This window comes from Protobothrops mucrosquamatus, unplaced genomic scaffold, assembly GCF_001527695.2.
Source record: "Protobothrops mucrosquamatus isolate PMUCROS unplaced genomic scaffold, P.Mucros_1.0 scaffold158, whole genome shotgun sequence".
NCBI classification, from domain to species: domain Eukaryota; kingdom Metazoa; phylum Chordata; class Lepidosauria; order Squamata; family Viperidae; genus Protobothrops; species Protobothrops mucrosquamatus.
Genome location: NW_015386522.1, coordinates 731,588 through 754,431, shown reverse-complemented (window position 1 = coordinate 754,431; position 22,844 = coordinate 731,588). Strand labels below are relative to the sequence as shown.

Genomic DNA, 22,844 nt, shown 5'->3' with positions numbered 1-22,844 from the left:
TTTCTAGCCAGGCATGTATCTTTTTTCAATAACTTTGCTTTGGCACATGTCCACCAAACATGGTAATAAGTGCCTGCATAAGCCACTTTTTTCAAGGCTTTTGTATCTTCAATTGCTAAACTAACAGTTGTAAGTCAAAGATTACCCATACCACAGAAAATATTCAGTTGTATAATATATAGTTCACTTAAAAATGGTTTCTAAAAGTAGTTGACACATTTCAACTTTGACTATACTTGTATGAATTGTTACCACGGTGCTACCTTTTAATGCATTTAACTCTGCAAGCATTTTAACAAAGTTCTCATTGCAGTGAAAGAGGTATTTGAAAGAAATTTGCAAATCACTGGGAATATACTAAAATGTTTCATAAATAGCATTTTCTAAATTAGTCTAATAGAACTGCCAAGGTCCACTGAGACTCCAGATAGCTAAAATGCTATTTTGCATTACAGGCCAGAGCTGGTAAAGCCACACAAATTACTGTCCTAGTGTATCAGATTTACAAAGATGTTCTGTTGCGTAGTTCACGCTGCATTATGGTCACTATAAGATATAATAAAAACCTGCTTAAGTAATTTGTGGCAATTACGGAAATCTGCGAATTGATTCGATACACAAAAAAATTACACAGGCTCGATTGACGCCGTTTACATGGGCTCGATAATGCCAAGGAAAAAGTCTTGACGTTTGAGTCTTAAATTAATTTAGAATCCGTAGGAGTCTATAGATTAATATCAATTCAGCCTTTTTAAATTTGCTGGTTCCCGAAGGAGTTGCGCTTCAACTCTCACAACCCCCAACCAGATTGTGACTTGCCACGATACATCGCTATCTTTACAGCACGATAAAACTCTTTTTAATTCCTCCGCCCATTTGACTAGATTAGGCGAGATTAGATTAATCCCTTGTTTTAGTGCAGGGGTAGGCAACCTCGGCTTTTATGACTCATGGACTTCAACTCCCAGAATTCCTGAGTCAGCTATGCTGACTCAGGAATTCTGGGAGTTGAAGTCCATGAGTCATAAAAGAGCCGAGGTTGCCTACCCCTGTTTTAGTGGCACCAGTTGCCGCAACCAGTAAAAGAAAGGCTGACAGAGCAGAGGAAAAAAAAAAAAACGGGCGGGAGAAATCTCCGTCTCAAGCGCAACGCAGCCCAACAGCCTTAGGCCCCGCTTCCTTCCTAATAGGACCTCCAGCAGCAGAGCTGAGGAGGGGGAGGAGGCGGCGGTGCCTTTTCCGGAGCTGCGTGCGCAGCCACCCGCGCTTGCAGCGTCATCCTGAGGGGCCGGTTTGAATAAGACCCCGAGGGAGGGAGGCAGGCAGGGAAGTGCCGCGCTGCTCTAGCTCCGTCTTCTGTCTTTAGCTGGCTCGGTCCCTCGCTTGCTTAAACCCGCCCAGCCATGCCGCTTTTCACAGGTGAGTCTGGCCAGCCGTCTCTCGCGATGGCGGGACTTAAACCCCGCCGTCTGCCCTCCCGAGGGCCTAGCTCGGCTTCACCGCTCGGGCCTCTGAAGCTCGAGGTCTTTGCGCCTCTCCTGCCCTTCGCTCAGGCAGGAACTGGCGGTGGGGAAGGAAACGAGTCCGCGCGACCGGATTCTCCCCCCCCCCCTTCTTCCTCCGGAGCTGTACGGCTAGAGAAGGGCTGTGCCGAAGGGAGACCGGGGTAGACGGCGTGCTTACGTGCCGCCCTGTCAAGGAAGGATTGCCTTGATGGGGAAGATAGAAAACATCGACTGGAAGAGGAAGGGCAAGGAGAAAATAAACCTGCCCAAGGGGGGGTGGTTGGTTGCGTATGTCAAGGCTGGCTCTGGCGTCGCAACATTGCACAGGCCTTGATTTACCCTGAGTGATTTTGAAGAGTAGTACTTGGCCGTATTAGAGCCCGGATTTTCTTTGGAGCAAACCTGCAGTGTGGAACTCGAACAGAGTAATTTTTATTTTTTATTTTATTTTTTTTCATGCTTACAATTATGAGTGCACGTGAAGATTAGCAAGGATCATATATTGAACAAAATAGGGGATTGGATCTGATGTCAGTAATATAGCAGGGAGAAAAAAACTGAAGTACTTGTGTCACTCAACTGTTTCAGGGACTTGAGGCTCTTGCCATTCTCATATAATATGTTGCCAAAAGGTAAAGATGAATCTCTATAACAGTGGTTCTCAACCTGTGGGTCGGGACCCCATTTGGGGTCGATCGACCATTTCATGGGGGTCGCCAAGCAAGGCTGTCCGCCATTTTTTTTGTCCGCCATTTTTTTTCCCTTTTCTGGCGGGTGCGTTACTTCCCTTGGGCTGGGCCAGCTGGTGGTCGGCCTGCTCCGTCTCTGCCGCTTGCCAGCTATGCCTCGGCCGACGCAGGGGGCAGAACCACGCATGCGCGGCGCTCCCGGGCAGGGAAAGTCCTCGACTTACGACCGGTTGGGTAGTCCTCGACTTACGACGGGTTAGTCCTCGACTTACGACCGGTTTAGTCCTTGACTTACGACCGGTTGGGGTCGCGGCATTAAAAAGGTTGAGAACCACTGCTCTATAACATTGGGACCTAGTGCATTTGTTATTCTCAAACTACAGGTAGTCCTTCGACTTATAGCCGTTTGTTTAATAGCCATTTGAAGTTACAATGACATTGAAAAAAAGTGACTTGTGACCATTTTTCACATTTAGGACCGTTTGCAGAATCCCCATGGTCACATGATCAAAATTCAGATGCTTGGTAGCTGATTTATATTCATGATGGTTGCAGTGTCCCAGGTTCATGTGATCAGCATTTGAGACCTTTTGACAAGTAAAGTCAATGATGAAACCAGATTCACTTAACAACTGTGGCAAGAAAGGTCGTAAAATGGGGTAAACTTAACAGCTGTCTTGTTTAGCAACAGAAATTTTGGGCTCAATTGTGGTCGTAAGTTGAGGACTACCTGTACTTGTAGATTCCAATCTTCTTAACTTTTGTATTACCAAGTAGTATGTTAGCAGGCATAATACTTAGTCCCCCAGACAAAGAAAAGTGTAAAGTTAGGGAAGGCTTGTTTAGAGAATTAATACTGTGTATACCCTGCAATGAATGTTACCACCTATAGGGAAGAGAAGCAAGCAATCATATTTCAAAGCTGATTTTTAAAAGATCAAATAGGTCATGGAACAGAATAGTTCAGTTAATACAGAGTGTTGGTTTCCCACAGAATTATGTTGGATGAGAAGCATAAAAGAAGAAGGGGAAGGGGATTGTATTCATTCCATATTATTTCAACTCCTATATAGCCAAATGTTACCCATATAGAAGTAATGTAGGAATAGCATGTGATACATGCTTCCTTAGACATTGGTGTTATCAGTTTTAGCAATATGTTGTACGAATGTAACTTGGTATTTCAATAAAGATTCCTCTTGTTACAAATTGCAGAATATTCATGTCTGTTGACAGTACAGGCAGTTGGGAGTATAGCCAAAACAAGTATATTTTTTTAGGAAGGGCATTCCTAATATAAGTTTGTATGACTTTAATTTTTATAATTTAAATGTCTAATCATTGCTGCCAAATCAGGAGCCATAATTATGTCTAATTTTCAGTACTAATTTTATAGTGTTGGTGTTACACCTCAAATCTTTGTTTTTCAGTTAATGTAAAATGGGGCAAAGAAAAATTCGATGGAGTGGAGCTGAATACAGATGAGCCTCCAATGGTATTCAAAGCACAGCTTTTTGCTTTGACTGGCGTTCAACCTGACAGACAGAAAGTGATGGTGAAAGGTGGAACTTTAAAGGTAGAGTTGGATATTTTATCACATACAACTTGCTGTTGTATGATGACACATTTAGTGTATTGAGGCAATAATGATCATATTGGCATTCTGATAGAATTTATGAATTAAACAATAACAAATTATTTTTGTACATTTTCTGAGGAATCTTTGGCTTTTACTATGAGATCTAAATACCTTTGTTGATTTTGTCTTTAGCTGTTGATGTATTTGTTGAATCTGTTCGGTCATCTTACTATTATTACGAAAAATTTACATTTATTTTCTTTCTTTCAAATAGGATGATGATTGGGGTAATATCAAAATAAAAACTGTAAGTATTTACACAGTGTTTGCATTAGATATTTATAATGGTTTGGATGTTTTCTATACCTAACAGCTTCATAGAGCAGGGTTTATCTCTTCTCTGTGGTTTCAATGATGCAAAGTATGATGTGATTGGGAATGGGGAAGAGTAGAAGGAAGATTCAGATAGTGCCTTACTTTTTAAATTCTAAGTCTATAGCTATAAAGAGTTAAATACTGCTTTTAGTATTATAACATCTTTACATGTATTTAACATCTTTTCGGAGACAAACGAAATAAAAAATGTGAACCCGAATGTGATTGCTGATATAATTTGATTTTTATTGTAGGTGAACTAGAACATGGGTGTCAAACTGAACCACGTCACATGATGTGTCACGACGTATGATGACTTTTTTTGCATTGCCGGAGCTGGGGTGGGCGCGGCCTCCACATGATGCAACCAGCTCATGGGCCGGCAGTTTGACACCCCTGTACTAGAAAAAAGAGGAATAACTTTTCAGCAAGTTAAGAGTAACCAAAATACTTTGGTTCCTTAAGGAACAGAATGATATATATTAGTGGTTTACACTTTTTTCAAAAGGCAATAAAATAACCATAATTTAAATTTGTATATGTCACAATACCCTTTAACATAAAGAATCAAAATTGCTTTTGAACTTATATATTAAAACTAGCTTCCTGAAGACTAATGTATGTGTTTGTATTTAATTTTTTAAAGCATCTGCTGATAAATCTATTACACCTTTTCAATAGGGGATGACCTTATTAATGATGGGCTCTGCTGATGCTCTTCCTGAAGAACCAGTAGCCCGGCCTGTTTTTGTTGAAGATATGACAGAAGAACAGTTAGCCTCGGCAGTAAGCCTAATCTTCTCATTATGCTCATGATTTTGAATGCTGAAATGTGCATGACCTCAAATTTAATGAGTATTAATATATACAATAGACATCCACTTTGGGGTAGTTGTTTAAGTATCAGGCCAGAAACAGTGAGACCCTGAGTTTTCTAGTCTTAATCTGGGCATGAAGGCAGCTGGGTGATCTTGGGCCAGTCACTTTCTCTCAACTCTAAAAAGGAACAGTGGCAAACCACTTCTCAGAAACCTTGCCAAGAAAACTGTAGGGACATGTACAGGCAGTCTATGAGAATTGGACATGATTGGGGGGAAAAAATCTACGGTATATTATAAACATCTTTAGTTTTCAAACCAAGAAACGGGGGTTCTGAATTGAAACACATTTTTCTCAAACAATGCCTCTCTTTGCTTTTTCTGAGTGAGCTGAATTTCTTCGAAAGGTGATAGTTGCTCTCTGTGTTCAAATCATTGCTATTTGATGAATGTAAGCCATTGTATTAGTAACTCTTTTGATTTTTACTAAGTGGCTTATTTTATGCAAAAACTAGCTTTTCTTGGGGGGGAGGAAGAATATTCTCATTCTCTATGTACAGTTCCTGCTCAGCGAGCAGATAGCAGCTACAGCTAGGAAGACCTTCCCAATCTTCAATTGATGTGCCAGTTGTACATTTTTCTAGATAGGAAGGTCCTACAGTCAATCATACCCTGGTCACTTCACAGCTTATTACTGCAGCACTCTCCAACAGCTTCAAATGTCCCAAATGCAGTAATGATCATGCCTCTGTATACCCACCTAACTTCCCTGCTTTTTATTGTTATGTGGTTTTATTATTTTTCCTGTTTTTTTTTTGTGAACTGCCCAGAATCTTTGGGAAGTGGGAGGTACACACACACACACGCACACACAAATTGCCTAGTAATTTTAATTTTCTGTTTTGAAATATAACAATTTAAAATTGATAAACAAAAGAATAGCTGGCTAACCAAACATTAAAAATTCTGAAAAAATAAAGTATTCTTTCTCTTTTTCAAAAAGGGATTAATATAGGTTCCAGCTACAGTGAACAGGCAGCTTAATTCTGGAAAACATGCTCTTTCAGATATTTCTGAATAGTCTTCAAAGTATGTTGCAGTCAGCTGGCATCCAAATTAAATAAATAAAATAATAGTCCAAATGAAATGCAACTCAGAACAGATCTCATTGCGGCCAAATGCAGCATTTGCGGGAACTGGCCCAAATATCTTATTCAACAATGAGATGTCATGCTCAAAAAACATTTCTAAAAATACAATATTTAATATAAAGCAAATATTTTTAATATTTCTGTGACAGATGGAATTACCGTGTGGCCTAACAAATCTTGGGAATACTTGTTATATGAATGCTACAGTTCAGTGTATTCGCTCTGTGCCAGAATTGAAAGAAGCTCTTAAGAGGTACGTAGGTTTTATAACTATAAATAGAATGCTGATAATTTTATTCATTTTTTAAATATGAATTGTAGCTAGTAGTATTTTTAATAGAAAAGGGAAGCTAGAATAAGTTTTAAGTAGTAAATTTTATTTTTAATTTTAGATTTCAAATGAAAAATTGAAATATATAATTCAAATTTTGTGGTAGAACTATAATAGGAATCCAGTGTGTGTTGAAATCTATTCTGCAAGTGGAATTGAGAGTTCTGTATTAAAGAGTTATTTAGAAAAATGATTTTTGTTCCTGCACTATTTATTTCATAAAGTTTTAACATCTTATCTTGATTAGTGACCAGAGTTGATCAGTTTCAAGAAGTATTGATACCATATTTTAAACATCATTGCTGCAGACTGTAGTACACTGAAAAGTGAAGATACTAAAGTATTAGCAAAATTTATCTGGCATATACTTAAAATTGCTTTTTCATGCTTAATGTTACTTTTTCTGTTTCTACTCAGTAAATTCTACAAGAAGTCAAATAATGTTAACTGTTTCTGTTTATTAAGTTTATATGCCACCATCTCATTCTACAAAGTCTCTCTGGGCACAACTCTGGTTAACTATGATAGCATCTTTAAAATATAGGACTATCAAGGATTATGTATGTAAAAGGGAGATTTTAGAGGTGATCTCACTTTAAAGCATTTTAGATGGATGAAGTGTTTGGTTAAGCAACCTTTTATGGAATAAATTATCCTTGAAGTTCATGATTTATATCCAAAAATGCTTCTAAAGAGGCAGAGCATGTTTTTGCTCACACAGTTGGCCTCCCCAATTTCTACCTTTTCTGTCCTTACGTTGCTTCCCATACACATTTAGATTGTTTCAGAGGATTCCCTGACCTTTAGGGGCAGCTTTTTAGGAGCTACAATGGACTGCAATGAAAGGGAAAAAAAGAAAGCCCTCTTTTTTGAGTGGAATTTAGATGTAAGCTACTGGCTCTTTGTTTCATGTTTCATGTATATTTACAAATTATCATGTTTTTATATTTATTTATTTATTTATTTGTATCCCACCTTTATTATTTTTATAAGTAAATCATGGAGGTGATCATATCCAGCACACCTTCCTCTTCTTATTTTGCCCACAATAACCCTGTGAGGTCGGTTGGGCTGAGAGAGAGTGACTGGCCCAAGGTCACTTAGCCAGTTTTACTGGCTAAGGAGTGACTAGAACTCATGGTCTCCTGATTTCTAGCCTGGTGCTTTAATCACTAGACCAAACTGACTCTAAACATAATAAATATAGTAAAATATACATAATAGAAGCAGTTGAATATGTCAACCAACAGTAAAGCTAATTTTTAAGAAAAATTAAAAGTAAAATTAAGAGTTGTTTCATCTGGAGAAGTTATTGGTTATCTGGCTACTAGAGTTACTGGAGAAGGCAGTGGAATAAGATATAGGATTGGGTAAATGGGTAAGGAATTTCCTCCTTATTTTCAAAATAGAACTTTTTCTTCAAAATACTGGTATTGGGACAATCTAATTAAATAGCTGAACGGGATTATATTGAAACACACTTCTTCAAAATCAAATGGTTAAATATTGAATGCTACAAGATGTAAAGATAGTATCATTTGGATATATTTAATTATAAATTAGATTTCATTATGGAGGGAGGACAAGGCAATCAGTGGCTACTAGTATATACCATATATTTCCTTTAATAAAGAAGTCAGAAGGTTTATTTCAGTTGCTGGGAATATGAGTGAGATATCGCTATTACAGCCATTTCTACCTCATGAGCTCTCTATGACATATTGTTGGCTTCTGCAGGAATAGAATAGAATTGGCGGCAGAGGTGGTTTTGGTCTGATCTATACAACTAGTCTGATGTGTTCATTTGATGCAAAGTAGTGAGAAGCACGCAAGGCTTTTTAGTTGCAACCATATTTCAGCTCACATATTCCTTCTTTTAGAGGTAGTCCTTGACTTATGACCACAATTTAGTCCAACACTTTAAGACAGTTGTTAATGAGTTTTGCCCCATCTTACGACATTTCTTGCTACAGTTGTTAAGTGAATCACTGCAGTTATTAAGTTAGTAACATAGTTGTAAAGTGAATCTGACTTCCCTATTGACTGCTTGTCAGAAGGTCACAAAAATGATCACATGACTCTGGGACACTGCAACCATCATAAATATGAACCAGTTGCCAAGTATCCAAATTTTGATCACATGACCATGGGGATGCTGCAACGGTCATAAGTGTGAAAAATTGTCATAAATCACCTTTTTCAGTGCTGTTGTAACTTTGAACAGTCACTAAATGAAAAGTTGTAAGTTGAGGACTATCTTTACTTGGTTATAATAAATGAATGGTTGAACTATTAAAAGAATGCTAACTGAATGGTTGAATGTGTCAATCCTTATATGAAAGCAAGATGTACAGTTGGTGCAAAAAATTGGGCATACCTGGTCAATCGTATCTTTCAGTGAAACCTTAAAACAGGGGTCTTCAAACTTGGCAACTTTAAAACTTGTGGACTTCAACTCCCAGAATTCTTCAGCCAGTTGAGAGTTAAAGTCCACAAGTCTTAAAGTTGCCAAGTTTGAAGACCCCTGCCTTAAAACAACTAAAGCTAATACAATCTCTACATGTTTCAAACTTAATATATCTTTCTCCAAATCTGAATGTGCATTTTCTATTTATATGCATCTAAAGTGTGCATTCAGTTATGATGGTAACCAGCCTATCTAAGGCTTCCAAAATGTAAGAATTCCAAATCTTCTTGATTTTGTAGTTACAACTTACAACTTTCTTAGTTATGGTCAAAATCTCACAGATGAATCTCAGTTTCCAGATAAAAGCCATTTTAACTTTCTATATTATGTTGATTCCAGGGCCAATCTAACTATATTTTTAAAACATTTTTAGGTATGCTGGTGCCTTAAGAGCTTCAGGGGAAATGGCCTCTGCTCAGTATATTACTGCAGGTTTGTATTTCAAGAGCAAAGCAGAGTTTTCTGATATAATTTAGCTACCCCAGATAAAACATCCAGTATACTGCTCAGAATTGAGCTCAGAATTGTTTTTTTCCTAGCACAATTTAAAGTATTTTATAGATTTTGAGTTTTAGTTACCACTTTTTGAATTGTAGCCAAATATTGATCACTTTAAAAAAAAATCCTTTTGAAATTTGCAGCTTTTTAAAATCCAGAAATACTTGAAACATTGGAAAATGAATGCTGCTTGTTTACTTTATTGCTGTCATGGTTCCCATTAACATTGGATGTTCTTGCTTTGACAATTGCCCTTGATCAGGATATTATGATTTATGCCATTTCATTTAAGAAAAAAACAAATCAAGAACAATCAAATATTGAATATGCTGTTATCAGATTTTGGGACGGTATGTTCATTGGCTACTCTGTAGAATTGCTTACGTTTCTCCTTTTTTGGCACCACTCTAGCTAGATCTCTTGAATGGATGCAGAAAATTTGATTAGTTGGTTTATTAGGTTAATCTTGCCCAATCTGTTCGTTCATTCTTTCAGTGTTCTGTTAATGTGCAGGGAAACAGTGTTTTATCTGTCAAGTTGTTGAAATCTTGCTACATTACTATGCAACATTCAGCACAGTTAAAGTTGCATGTATAGAACTTATTATTAGATGATGGGCTGAAGGTAATTGCTAACAAGGGAATATACATACATTTGTTTTGTTGTGGCCTTATGCTAGGTTGGATAAGAACTAAGTCAGATATGTGATGATAATTAACTTCCTATATTAGTTTTACAGTACATGTAGTCCTCGACTTAACAACTGGTCACTTAGCAACTGTTCGTAGTTACAGCAAACCTTGAAAAGAGACTCTTCAAAAGCAACCTGTGTTTGCTTTATGACTGCCGTGTTCACTTGACCACTGCAAAAAAGATTGTAAAATTGGGCAGGGTCACATGATGACCTGCTTTATAACCATCACTACTTAACAACCACAATTGCAGGCTCAATTATAGTCTTAAAGTGAAGACTACCTGTACATGGTTATTAGCCTATTGATTTGCTTTTGTTCCACTAGAGTCTCACTTTGAAAGTAGATTGACATGAGTCATTTTTGTAATGTACAGTTGAAGCTGCACCAGTAATATGCAGTTATGGTTTAGGATTAAATGACTTACATAAAATAAATGTCTTAAGACAGGGGTAGGCAACCTTGGCTCTTTTATGACTCGTAGCTCAGGAATTCTGGGAGTTGAAGTCCACGAGTCATAAAAGAACTAAGGTTGCTATCCCTGGTCTAAGATAAGCAGCAACTGTTCAAATCTGCAATGATACTGAATAAGAAGGATTTATACCTTTCCCTGGCATAAATCCCTGCTGTCATATGATCATGATTTCTGATGTTCCCTGCTTGCTTTCCACAAGCAAAGTCATTGGGAAAGCCAGTGGGAATTTGGAAGTTGAAATCACTGGAGGTCCTTGCTTAATGGCTTAATGGTGCTCACTTAATGACAACAACCAGGACCACCATAATTAACATTGCTAAGCGACATGGTCATGTGACTTTTTTAATGAATGCATTGCTTATCAACAGCAGTTTCTACCCCAATAGCTGTTCTAACCTGTATAAAACTTTTACATACAATAATATAATTGTTTCACTTGCATGATATAATCAATTGTACAATATTTCTTAAATAGACTGACAGTGCATTTATATATTTAAATAGTCTTTTGCTACAAAATGTAATTGTATTATGTATGAGATAAAGAGTTTGCATTTGAGGAATATGCTGCATATATTATATTACCTTGCATTTATTGTTTTTTATTTTATTTTTAAGCTTTAAGAGATTTATTTGATTCTATGGACAAAACTTCCTCCAGTATCCCTCCCATCATTCTTCTCCAATTTTTACACATGGCCTTTCCTCAGTTTGCAGAAAAAGGAGATCAAGGCCAATATCTTCAACAGGTAGATACTTTTAAATTTCTTTTCTGAAGGCTGCATATTTTATATAAAAATATATCTTTTTTATCATTTCCACATTGGTAATTAATAGCTATATTTGTATGATTCCTTAGCAGCTTCTAGTCCTGGCTGCTGAATAAAACATTTTAGAATAAAGTAAGAAAGTGTTTTTCATTTATGTATATATGCACCTGTGTGCACAAACGTGTTTGTGTTTTTATATGATGTATATATAATATATTTTTGTTGTATTCCAGTGATCTAGTTTTATCTTTGTCTTATTCCTTAGGATGCCAATGAATGCTGGGTACAGATGATGCGAGTACTGCAGCAAAAGTTAGAAGGTATAGAAGGTGATGCAGTAATGGAAGTAAGTATTTACTGTATGGAAATAACTGAGACTAACTCTGGGCTATACCTGAATTTGTATAGTCAATAATATTGGCAATATTTAACAGGAATAAAAATATGATTTGATTGCAGGTAAGTTGTTGAAAATGCCTAAAACAGGAGTTAATCTTTTTATTCCATGGACCTTTTTGAGAATCTGTGAAACCTGTGGATCTCTTCTCTGAAAAAATATATTTAAATTCATAAAAGAAAATCACATCCAGTCACATGATGCCTCAACTTAACAACTACAACAAATTATTAGGGTCAATTCTGGGCTCAATTCTGATAATAAGTTGAGGACTATCTGTATTACAAAGAAAATTGTTATGCTCAAATAGCGTTATCGAAACATAAAATAACAGTTATGTTATATATAGATATGCTTTGTTAATTTTTATTTAGAAAATGTATATGGCCACCCATTTTAAATACATTTAACAATCAGTATACAAACAATATAAAAACCTCTAACTAAAATTAAAAATAATCCAGTTCCAAGAATAAAAATTGAGGCATTGTAACTGCCTACCTTAGAGTCTAGTTCCAAGCATATCAAACCAAATTTGTCTAACAAATGCCTAGAAGAGTCCTTTTGGCAAGCCTACAAGAGCTACCTCAACTCCTTCACAAGAAGGAATCTGGTTAAATGAAACAGGGCCATCAGTCACCTACCTGATTTACTTGCAAGTCTTAACCTGTTTTTAAAGGTACGTTTTTCTCAAGTATTTTTATGGCTTTTTATGTGGTTGTGAACTGTCTAGAGCCACATAGGTAGCACAGGTGCAATCCAATTTAGGGCTACTATCAAATGTTCCATTCCAGGCAGTGACTAAGGTCTCAGCTGGGAATTGAAGCAGAGTTTGAGGAATGACCCCAAATTCCCTTTGAATCCCTACTGGATTAATCTGTCACTGGGAAGGGACCAGTTTTTTTTTTCATGAATTGGTATGCAGTGAGTTGAAATAGATATAAATAATATTAGATTATTCAGGGTATGGGAAAACTAGATTGTGAAAAATTCCAAAGGAATCTGTTTAAATTGGGTTCATAGTTAGCCAAATGACAATCTGTTTCAGTATAAATAAAAAAATCCATACTGGGGCAAACTAAGTTCCATACAATATAAGGTTTGAATGTTTGGGAACTCTTTAGCTTAAAAAAAAAGGTGACCAAGTGCCATGAAAAGAGTGGATAGGGGAAAATTATTCTACTCAAAATGCTATATAGGACTATGGGTCATCCAAGAGAACTGATGGCAAAAAGATTAAGAACAGACAAAAATGCTTATTAATAAAGCATATAATTTATCTGCATAATTGGTTACCGTGATGCAGACATGGTTGCTTGCTTAAAGGCAAATGGAAAAACTCATAGAGGACAGGTCTGTCAGGCAGAATTAGTTTTGAAGATTTCAGTATTAGATCCAGGTTAGCACTTGTATACCAGCTGGACGGAAAACAGGGGAAGAGACATATGGCCATCTCCTGTTTGTTAGAGCCCAGACCATCTGGTTCGCCATTGTGAGAAACAAAATGTTAGACTAGTTGAGCCTTTGACTGGTCTAACAAACTGTTCTTTCATTATGTTCTAAAGAGTTTCTGATGGGTGCTGCATCGATGCTTGGAAACAACTTTGGGAATCCCAAACACTGAGTTGATATAGTGCAAGCTACCAATTTGAACTAAAAAGTTGCTTGGAATATCTGCCCAAGCTACTTTTTCTAGCCAGTTTTGGATTTAGACTGCTTGATATAGAATTGAACAAGATCTATGTTTTCCAGGTTTTGTTCAAAGTAACCCATACATATTTTTTCTCCTTGGTCACATTTATCTTGTTTTAAAAGTACAACAGACAGAATTGTAAAAGTAAAGTATAAGCAGTTTGAATTGGTGCTTACATATTTGTTTGCTTTTACAGACTGACTCTTCAGTTTCAGGTGCAGCAGGAACAGCAGCAACAGCACCTCCTAAAAAGAAAAGCTTAATTGACCAGTTTTTCAGTATTGAGTTTGAAACTATGTATCCTAAACGTTCTGGAATAATAAAGTATGCTTATGGTAATGCAATTAGTATATGTAGGATTTGTTTTATACATTTTACTTACTAAAGGGATAATCTTTATTAAGAGTATACTCTGAAATTGGTAGCTAAGTGCTTCTATAAATTATAAAGCTGTTTTTAAAGAAACGTTTATGCTACCAATGAAGGAGAATATTTGTAGCTCAGGGTTGAAATGAGGGGTTGTTGGTGCTCTCTGAGCTTGCTTGTTTTCTTGCAAATGTTTCATTACCCTTTATGCTAGCTTATAAAAAACCCCAATAGTTATCTAAAGAACAGGTTAGTGTCATTAAGATGCTGTTATAAGAACTGTTGTTTTACTTCCAGAAAGAGACACAAGCGATACTACAAGCAATCCAAGAGACAAGCGCCACTCTTACAGCAACTGCAAGGAAAATCTATGAGGAGATGAAAAATTACATTGATAAAATGAACCAAAAACTTGATAATATAGACTCTCAATTTAAAAATTTTAAACAGATGGTCACAAAAAATGAACATAGGATTCAAAAAATAGAAGATAAATCAACAGAGGTTGACAAAAAATTAGAAGAATTAAAAGATAAAAATCAGAAATTGATGCAAATAAATAGAGAATTAAAGGACTCAATAGCAGTCATGGAAATGGAAAAGGCTTCTTACTTCTTAAGATTTCAAAACATAATGGAAGACAAGGAAGAGAACCTTGTAGATCTGATAACGGAATTACTGGCTGATGCATTAGAAATCGGGAAACAGGAAATGGAAGTAGAATTAGATCAGATATACCGAGTTAACTCAAATTACGCGAGAAAAAATAAAGTTCCTAGAGAAGTACATGTTAGATTTCTTAGAAAATCTGTAAGAGATAAGATCCTGAGAAGAGTGAGAGATGACCCTTTGAAATATAAAGGAAAAGAAATTGTAGTCCTCAAACAGATCCCTAGGAGAATAAGAGAGTCCCGAAGAGAATATCAATTTTTAACCAGAAAATTAATTGAAAAAGGAGTGAACTTTAGATGGCTGATCCCAGAAGGGATTTTAATTTATTGGAATATGAAAAGATACAGACTGGACACGACACTTAAAGCAATGGAATTCTATGACAACCATAAAGCGTTCATGGAAGAAGGTGACTTTGAATCTGGTACAGCAAGAGAAACAAAGAGACAGGAAGAGATGGTAATAGAAGGAGTAGCCAAACCAAGAGAAGAAGAAGAAACTAAAAATACAAATACAGAAGAAGGGGCAAGACCAAGAGAACAGAGACAGATAAGATCGATTAGAAGATTAAGACCTAAATATAATTGAAAGAGATGGAGAAGGGGAAAAAAAGTACACGACTACAAAAATTAAAAATAGATATAATTTGTCTCCAAGAAACACATATTAAGAGACAATACTATAAGTTGTTAGAACAACCAAAAATTGGCAAACTCCATTTTGCATTAGCACAACAAAAGAAAAGAGGAACAGCTCTATTAAAGAAACAATGAACCCTAAACAAATTTATGCAGATGAAGAGGGAAGAATATTATTGGTAAAAATAATAATGGACCAAAACCAGATACTGATGGTAGCAATATATGCACCAAATGATAAACAAGAATAATTTAATCAAAAATTACATTAAAAAAATTGAATTGGAATATCAAAATCTTTGTATAATGGGAAGCTTTAATGCAACAGCAGATGGAACTTTGGACTATAAAAGCACTAAAATAGGGAAGAAAGGAAGAAATATATTACCTAAAGCCTTTTCTAAAATGGCAGAAGAAATTTGTATTCAAGACATGGAGAGAAAAAAATCCAAAAAAATTGCAATATACATTTTATTCAAATAGACACAAATAGACACAAATAGAATTGATATGATATGATATGGATGTCCTCTGAAATTAGCACGATGATACAGGAAGTAGAGATAGAAACTAATATCTGGGCAGATCATAATCCAATAAAGATGACCTGGAGAGGAGCCATGAAAAAACTAAGATGGTCCCTGAACAAATCTATATTGAAAGAAAAAGAATTTATACAACTAGCAACAAAGGAAATTGACTTTTTTTTCAAAATAAGAAAGAAGATACATCACTTTAAAATGTGTGGGATATAGCTAAAGCATATTTTAGAGGGCTGGCTATAACTTATACTGCTAAAAAAACAAAGAAAACAACAACAGTTAAAGTTGAAGGAAGAATTTAGAAAATCAGAACTAGTACTACAAATAGACCCACAAAAGAAAATACTTAAAAAACAAATGGAGATAATAAAACATAAACTAAACCTAGTAGAGGCGTAAATAATGGCTCAACAGATTAAAAGGACTAAATAACTTTTTTGAAAATGCCAATAAGCCGGGGAGATGGTTAGCAAATACACTGAAAAAAGAAAAAGAGAAAACTGATAAATAAGTTGCAAGACCTAAAAGGTGAATTACAGTTTCAAAATGACACAATTTAAAAATATTATTAAAGACTTTTACGAGATACTTTACAATGCAGAGGAAATTTCAAAAGAAAAAATACAGCAGTACCTAAAAAAAGCAGATTTACCAAAAATTCCAGAGAATATTCAAAACATATTAAATGGAAAAATATCAATGATGGAGATTACAGAGGCCATAAAAAGGCAAAAAAATGACAAGACCAGGGGCCCAGATGGACTACCTGCAGAGCTTTATAAATCCTTGCAAGATATATTAAGCCCAATAATGAAAGAACTGTATATTGAAATACTTTTGGAGGCTAAAATACCAAATACATGGATAGAAGTTAACATTACCTTAATACCTAAAGAAGATTCTGACTTGTTGCAAATAAAAAACCAATATTGTTATTAAATGTAGATTATAATTTTTTTGCCTCAATAATAGCAGAAAGACTAAAGAAATTTGTGATTGAATTTATACATATAGACCAAAATGGTTTTCCACTAAAAGATAAATAAAAAATAACTTAAGAATGATTCTAGATGTTTGGAGTACTATGAAACTCACCCAGGGAAATAGATGGCATTAATATTTATAGATGCACAGAAGGCGTTTGATAATGTAAATTGGGAATTTATGTTCCAGCAACTAGAGAAATGGACTTTGGAGAAAACTTTATAAACATAATCAAAACAATTTATCATAAACAAACAGCTAAAGTAATTATAAATGGATATTTTATTGAAAATTTTAATATTAAAAAAGACACAAGACAGGGATGTCCACTATCCCCATTACTATTTATATTAATACTGGAAGTATTGAATAGAAACACCAGGCAAGATATAGAAATTAAAGGACTGGAGATAAAAGATGAAAAATATAAACAAGTGTTTGCAAACTTGGTTTTTATATTAGAAGAACCGCTTGAAACAAACATCAAGCTTATGGAAAAAATAGAAACATTTGGAGAAGTGGCAGGGTTGAAAATAAATAGAGAAAAGACTAAAGTGCTAACTAAAATCTTACAGAAAAACAAAAAAAAATCAACTAGCAAAAACCCCCTTCAAATAGTTAAAAAAGTTAAATATTCGGGAATCCATTTAACAGCAAGATGTGCAACAATAAAAGAAGACAACGTAAGATTATTAAAACAAATAAAACTAGATCTGGAAAAGTGGAAAAATCTACAACTTTCGATGCCGGGGAGAATAGCAACAGTGAAAATGAATATCTTACCAAAAATACTATTTTTTATTTCAAACAATACCTATAATATTGGGAAAAACCTTTTTTGATAAACTAAACAGAATAATATTGAAATTTATTTGGCAAGGAAAAAAAGACTGAAAATGCTAGAAGAAGTGAAAGAAAATGGGCAATTTGGACTGCCGGACTGGACGCTATATTACCAAGCAATTGTATTAACATCGATAAAAGAGTGGATAATGCTTAGAGATAAAAGATTACTATACCTAGAGGGGCACGACCTACAACTTGGATGGCATGCCTTTCTGTGGTATGGGAAGAATAAAAAGATAGATATTTTCAAAATCATTATATAAGAAATGCATTTTTCTTAGAATGGGAAAAAATAAAAGTGAAAATTTATCTTAAAATACCTGGATGGTTTTCAACAATGGAAGCGTTTGCTTACCCAAACTTGATTAATTACGAGAAAGTTGTGACCTATAAAGATATTCTGGACAATGAAGGGCAATTGAAATATAGACAAGATTTAGAAGAACAGGGCTTTGATTTATCATGGTGGCCATATTTGCAAATTCAAATGAGATACGAAAAAGATGTTAAAATAATGGGATCTTACAAAGAACAGACAGAATTTGACCAGATACTGCTGAAAACAGATGAAAAACTGATTAAAACCTTTACAAACATTTGTTAAGCTTAAAGATAGAAGATGAACAAGTAAAAGAAACAGTGATAATATGGGCAAAGAACTTTGGATATAATAGAGAATTAGAAAATTGGCAAAGCTTATGGGGAAAAAAACTCTAAAATAACGAAAGCGGTGACCTATAAAGAAAACTTATACGAAATGTTTTATAGATGGCATTTAACACTGGTGAGATTAGCAAAAATGTTTAAAATATGTCTAGTAAGTGTTGGAAATGTAAACAAAAACCAGGTACTTACTATCATATCTGGTGGACATGCCCTAAAGCTAAAAGATTTTGGTCAAATATACACATATGGTTAGAGAAAATGATTAAAAACTTTAAGCGAGAATTGTTTTTGTTAGGCATAATAGTAGGAAACTATGAGAAAGAATGTATATACTTAATTTTGCATGTATTAGCTGCAGCAAGAATAGTATTTACTCAATATTAGAAAAATGAAAATCTACCAACGGAGGAAGAATTAATTAAGAAAATTTTAGATTGTGCTGAAATGAACAGATTGACATTAGAAAGAAAATTCAGTATACTTTAGAACATGGGACAATTTTTATCAATGGCTAGAAAAACGAGCTAGAGAGAAAGGAACGTATTATGTACTATGTAACATTAAATATGTATTAATGTTAGAGAAGATTCAAGAAATATATTATTAACTAACATATCGATTATGAAAATATAGAAACTAATTATTACTGATTGTTTTTTAAACACATGAATCCAGTCAACATGCTGTTTGCTAAATACTAAAGAATGTTATCTTATAAAAATTAATAAAATATATACATATATAAAAAAAGAACTGTTGTTTTGTTGCAGCAATTTAAGCTTTCTGAAAGCGAGATAACTGTTTGCACATCATTAAGTTCAATTCTTAGTAGTAGTGCGGTACTTTTCATTTTTGGTCCTTAATATTCTGTGAAGCATGAAATGCACAGAAGCAGAAGAGGAGGAAGTCACGAAAGGAAGAGAGAATCAACTCCAGCTTAGTTGTTTTATCAATCAAGAAGTTAAATATCTTTTCACGGGTCTTAAATTGGTGAGTTACCATGGCATCTTTATTCAAGCACTTTTTGTAGCTTGGTCCCAAAGAGAGTTTTCAAGAAGAAATAGATTTGAACATGAAATTTAAGATTGGTGGACTTTTCTGATATTTTGTTTTCTAAGACATTATGTAACATTGAACATTCATTTAACACATTTCTTCCATTTTTTAAAAAAAAACCATGAAGTGTTAAAATAAGAATTAAAAATTGAAATAAGCAGTAATATTCTAAATATACTTTTCAATTTCCAAGTGTATGTTTCATATATTCTAGAGAAGTAATATACAGTGTGCTCCAAGACAAAAAGGTGCCTTAGAATGTGTTTTCAACTATTTGAATCAAGGTTGTCTTTTCCTGGAATTGCATTGCTGCTGTGGAAAGCAGCTACATAATCCTGGGGAAAAAATATATCACCTGTAAGGACTTATATACAGCTGCCTTTAAATCCCAATTGTTGCTCCGTGCCATATTCATTTGATAGTATAGGAAAGAGAAAACCTTGCTTCCCCAATTGTTGCTAGACTGTTACTGTCATTAGCCTGGAAGATATGGCCATATTGACTGGAGCTACTTGAATTTTGAATCCAACATCCAAATTGCCCACCCTTGCTATATTACTTTTCCTTCCACCTCCCTTCAGCTCATGGAAGTACATGTGGTTGTTGGCAGCAAAAAGTAATCAAAATTTCACTAGATGAATGCAAATTACATGAGCATAAAAAGTTTTTTGGTTCTATGCCAGGGGTGTCAAACTGCCGGCCCGCGCGGGCCAGATGTGCACACCAAAACCGTGTCCACCCCATTGACGGCAATGGGGGAAAAAGTCACGATACGTCGCGACACATCATGTGACCTCACAAGTTTGACACCTGTGTTCTATGCTATTGTGTTTTCCTTCATTTCTTGAAAAATACTTTCAGATTTCAGTAATAAAATTAAAATTATTTTTATTTATATTATCATTTAAAGTGCTGCATAGAATTTTAAAAAGGACACATGAAATGTCATACTTAATTTTGCACAACTTCTAATTTTTGTTATCTTTTTCAATATATTTCTCTTGTAGCGTCTTCAAGAAGAAATAACTAAATTGTCACCAACATTGCAAAGGAATGCCCTTTATTTAAAAACGGTGAGCGTACCTTTGTAATATCCCTTTATAGTAATGGAACTCTACTTACGATCTGCTATTTTAAGGGTTGGATATATACAAGTAAAGCAAGATTTAAAAGTCCCTGAAATAAAAACAGATGGACTTTTGTTATGCTATAGAGATTGTCATATGACTTCCCTATTCTAAACTTCTTCATCGTAATCAGTTGGCTACCTAGAATCACTTCATGATTGTGGTAGGATACAAATTGATAAATATGTTTGTATGTATTCATATATCTATAAAAGCAAGTAATGTTTTGTAAATAAGCTGTATCTCCACAATGTATATATTCAGGGGATAGAAAGAGAGTAGTATGACACAAATAGAGCTAACTTGCATTATTTATACCATTTGGTTTGAAAACCTGTGCACCCGATATTTATTTTGTCTTTTTATGGTAACTATTTTTTCATGCATTTAAGGCCCCTGCTTTAAATTTCTCTAGCTTTTCATGCCCACTGATTCTGGTAAATGCTTTTCTTCTTCTAGTCCAAGATAAGTCGCTTGCCTGCATACCTTACTATTCAAATGGTTCGGTTTTTTTACAAAGAGAAAGAATCTGTGAATGCCAAAGTTCTCAAAGTGAGTACATTTGATATTAAGTTTTATCACTGATCTATGTGGTAATTCTCTATATTATAAATTTAGCAATCAAGGTTTGATATTCAGCTGCAGTGTAATTTAAATTGAAATAAACTGATTTACTATTCTTTACACTATAATAATGATGATGATGATGATGATGATGATGATGATGATGAAGTTGGAAGGGACCTTGGAGGTCATCTAGTCCAACCCCCTGCTCAAGGAAATGGAAGGGAAAGCAGAATCAGTCCAAATTGCATTGTATCAGCTTCATGGTGCTTTTGCTAAAGCATTCTAAAGGTTGTATAGAGTGAACTGCATAGGACACTGGAAAATATTACATACATAATCCGGGTTTTTCTTTTTATATTTCCTATTATGGCTATGGAAAAGACAAAAAGTAAGCACAGAGCACATGTTTTATAGTTTAGGAGTCTAAGTGTGGGCTGAGAAAGACCTGAGAGATAGTGCTAATAGTACAATTCTGAACTACTGTGTTTCCCCAAAAATAAGCCCTAGCTTGATTTTTACACATGCACCCAATATAAACCCCACCCCAAAAATAAGCCCTACCTAAGACCCCGCCCACTCCATTGCATCTGGTTGCATGAGATGGGGCGAGGTGCATGGGTAAAAATCAAGCTAAGGGGATGGGGGGCTGGAGTTGTCCCATGCTCCCCACACCCACTTACCTTAAGAAAGTTGCATCCAGGCCTTCCATGCCCCGACACCTGCCTCGCCTCATCAGCCCAGTTCTGCAGCCGCTCGTACGCATCGCCCCCAATCTCCATTTAACCGTCAGAGGCCTTCTGGAGCTCGTTTCTCGGCTGCAGAGGCCTTTCCAGAAGGCCTCTGACGGTGAAGCAGAAGCCAAGGAGCACCATGTGCGTCAATCTGAAGCTCATTTCTCGGCTGCAGAGGCCTTTCCGGAAGGCCTCTGATGGTGATACGGAGGCCGGAGGCAACGAGCATGAGCGGTGGCAAGTGGCCACAGAAAAAGTGGCTGGCGAAGCGAGACAGGTGTCGGGGCGTGGGAGGCCTGGCTGCAGCAGTCCTAAGCTAAGCATGTAAGACATCTCCCCAAAATAAGGCCTAATGCCTCTTGGAGATTAAAAAAAAATATAAGGCTGGGTCTTATTTTGGGGGAAACACGGTAGCTGAATTCATGGTCAGATATGAAATGGAGCAGTTTTCTATATTCCTGAGGCATTTAAAATATTAAATACTGAGGCTTAGTTGTACATACTTGTTTAAAATCTTATATTATTGCCAGTGTTATTTTAAACTGAATGGAATTAAGATATAAAGCAGCTGATTTGCTTCATATGATGACTTATATGAATATGAAACTCTCTTAAATTGCTATAGGATGTTAAATTTCCACTTATGTTGGATGTATATGAACTATGTACGCCAGGCCTTCAAGAAAATATGGTCTCATATCGATCAAAATTCAAGGACCTGGAAGACAAAAAAATAAACCAGCAACCAAATAATGTAGGTTACCTATTAAGTTTGATTAATCTTTAAGGTTTTTTTTAATAATGTATGCATTTTCTTTAGAGGTAGAGCTTAAATCAGCTTATAACCAAACATCATTTAGACTGCTAATGATCATGTTTTTAATACTATTTATAGTAAAAAGACTGACATGGAATGTGAAGAATTACTGTTGAGGTTTTTTTAGATTCCGTGGTCTAATAAATCAATGCAGCTGAAGTTTCATACGTAAATTTTCTAAAGTTCACTGGATAGAATTATTATTTTTAAGTTAACCTTAATTGTTAAGACCAGAACAATTGGGTATCTGTACTTTAGTAATGTCTTTGATATTATTTTTTAATCTGGGAATTTTGGAAGTCCATTTGGGTTGCAGCCTTTTTCACCAGGGCAAAATGGGTCCTTTGTATTTTGGCCTTTTATGAAGAAATTCCATGGGAATGGTGAAAGCT

The 22,844-nt window shown here is 35.3% G+C and overlaps 1 protein-coding gene across 2 annotated transcripts in view; it reads left to right on the top strand.

The window, feature by feature from the left end:
- Positions 1-1,314: 1,314 nt before the first annotated feature.
- Positions 1,315-22,844, top strand: part of USP14 (ubiquitin specific peptidase 14) — a 27,120-nt gene continuing 5,590 nt past the window's right edge. Inside the window, exons 1-13 of one of the 2 annotated variants that reach the window (XM_015813473.1) lie at positions 1,315-1,419; positions 3,625-3,770; positions 4,048-4,080; positions 4,830-4,934; positions 6,267-6,370; positions 9,289-9,347; positions 11,199-11,329; positions 11,616-11,696; positions 13,637-13,737; positions 19,030-19,144; positions 20,218-20,283; positions 20,797-20,889; positions 22,261-22,389. In XM_015813473.1, the coding sequence (XP_015668959.1) occupies positions 1,404-1,419; positions 3,625-3,770; positions 4,048-4,080; positions 4,830-4,934; positions 6,267-6,370; positions 9,289-9,347; positions 11,199-11,329; positions 11,616-11,696; positions 13,637-13,737; positions 19,030-19,144; positions 20,218-20,283; positions 20,797-20,889; positions 22,261-22,389 (1,179 nt within the window). In that variant the 5' untranslated portion in view covers positions 1,315-1,403. Of the gene's footprint in view, positions 1,420-3,624; positions 3,771-4,047; positions 4,081-4,829; positions 4,935-6,266; positions 6,371-9,288; positions 9,348-11,198; positions 11,330-11,615; positions 11,697-13,636; positions 13,738-14,103; positions 15,145-19,029; positions 19,145-20,217; positions 20,284-20,796; positions 20,890-22,260; positions 22,390-22,844 lie in introns of those variants that run through there. The other variant, XM_015813472.1, reaches the window with a different exon arrangement.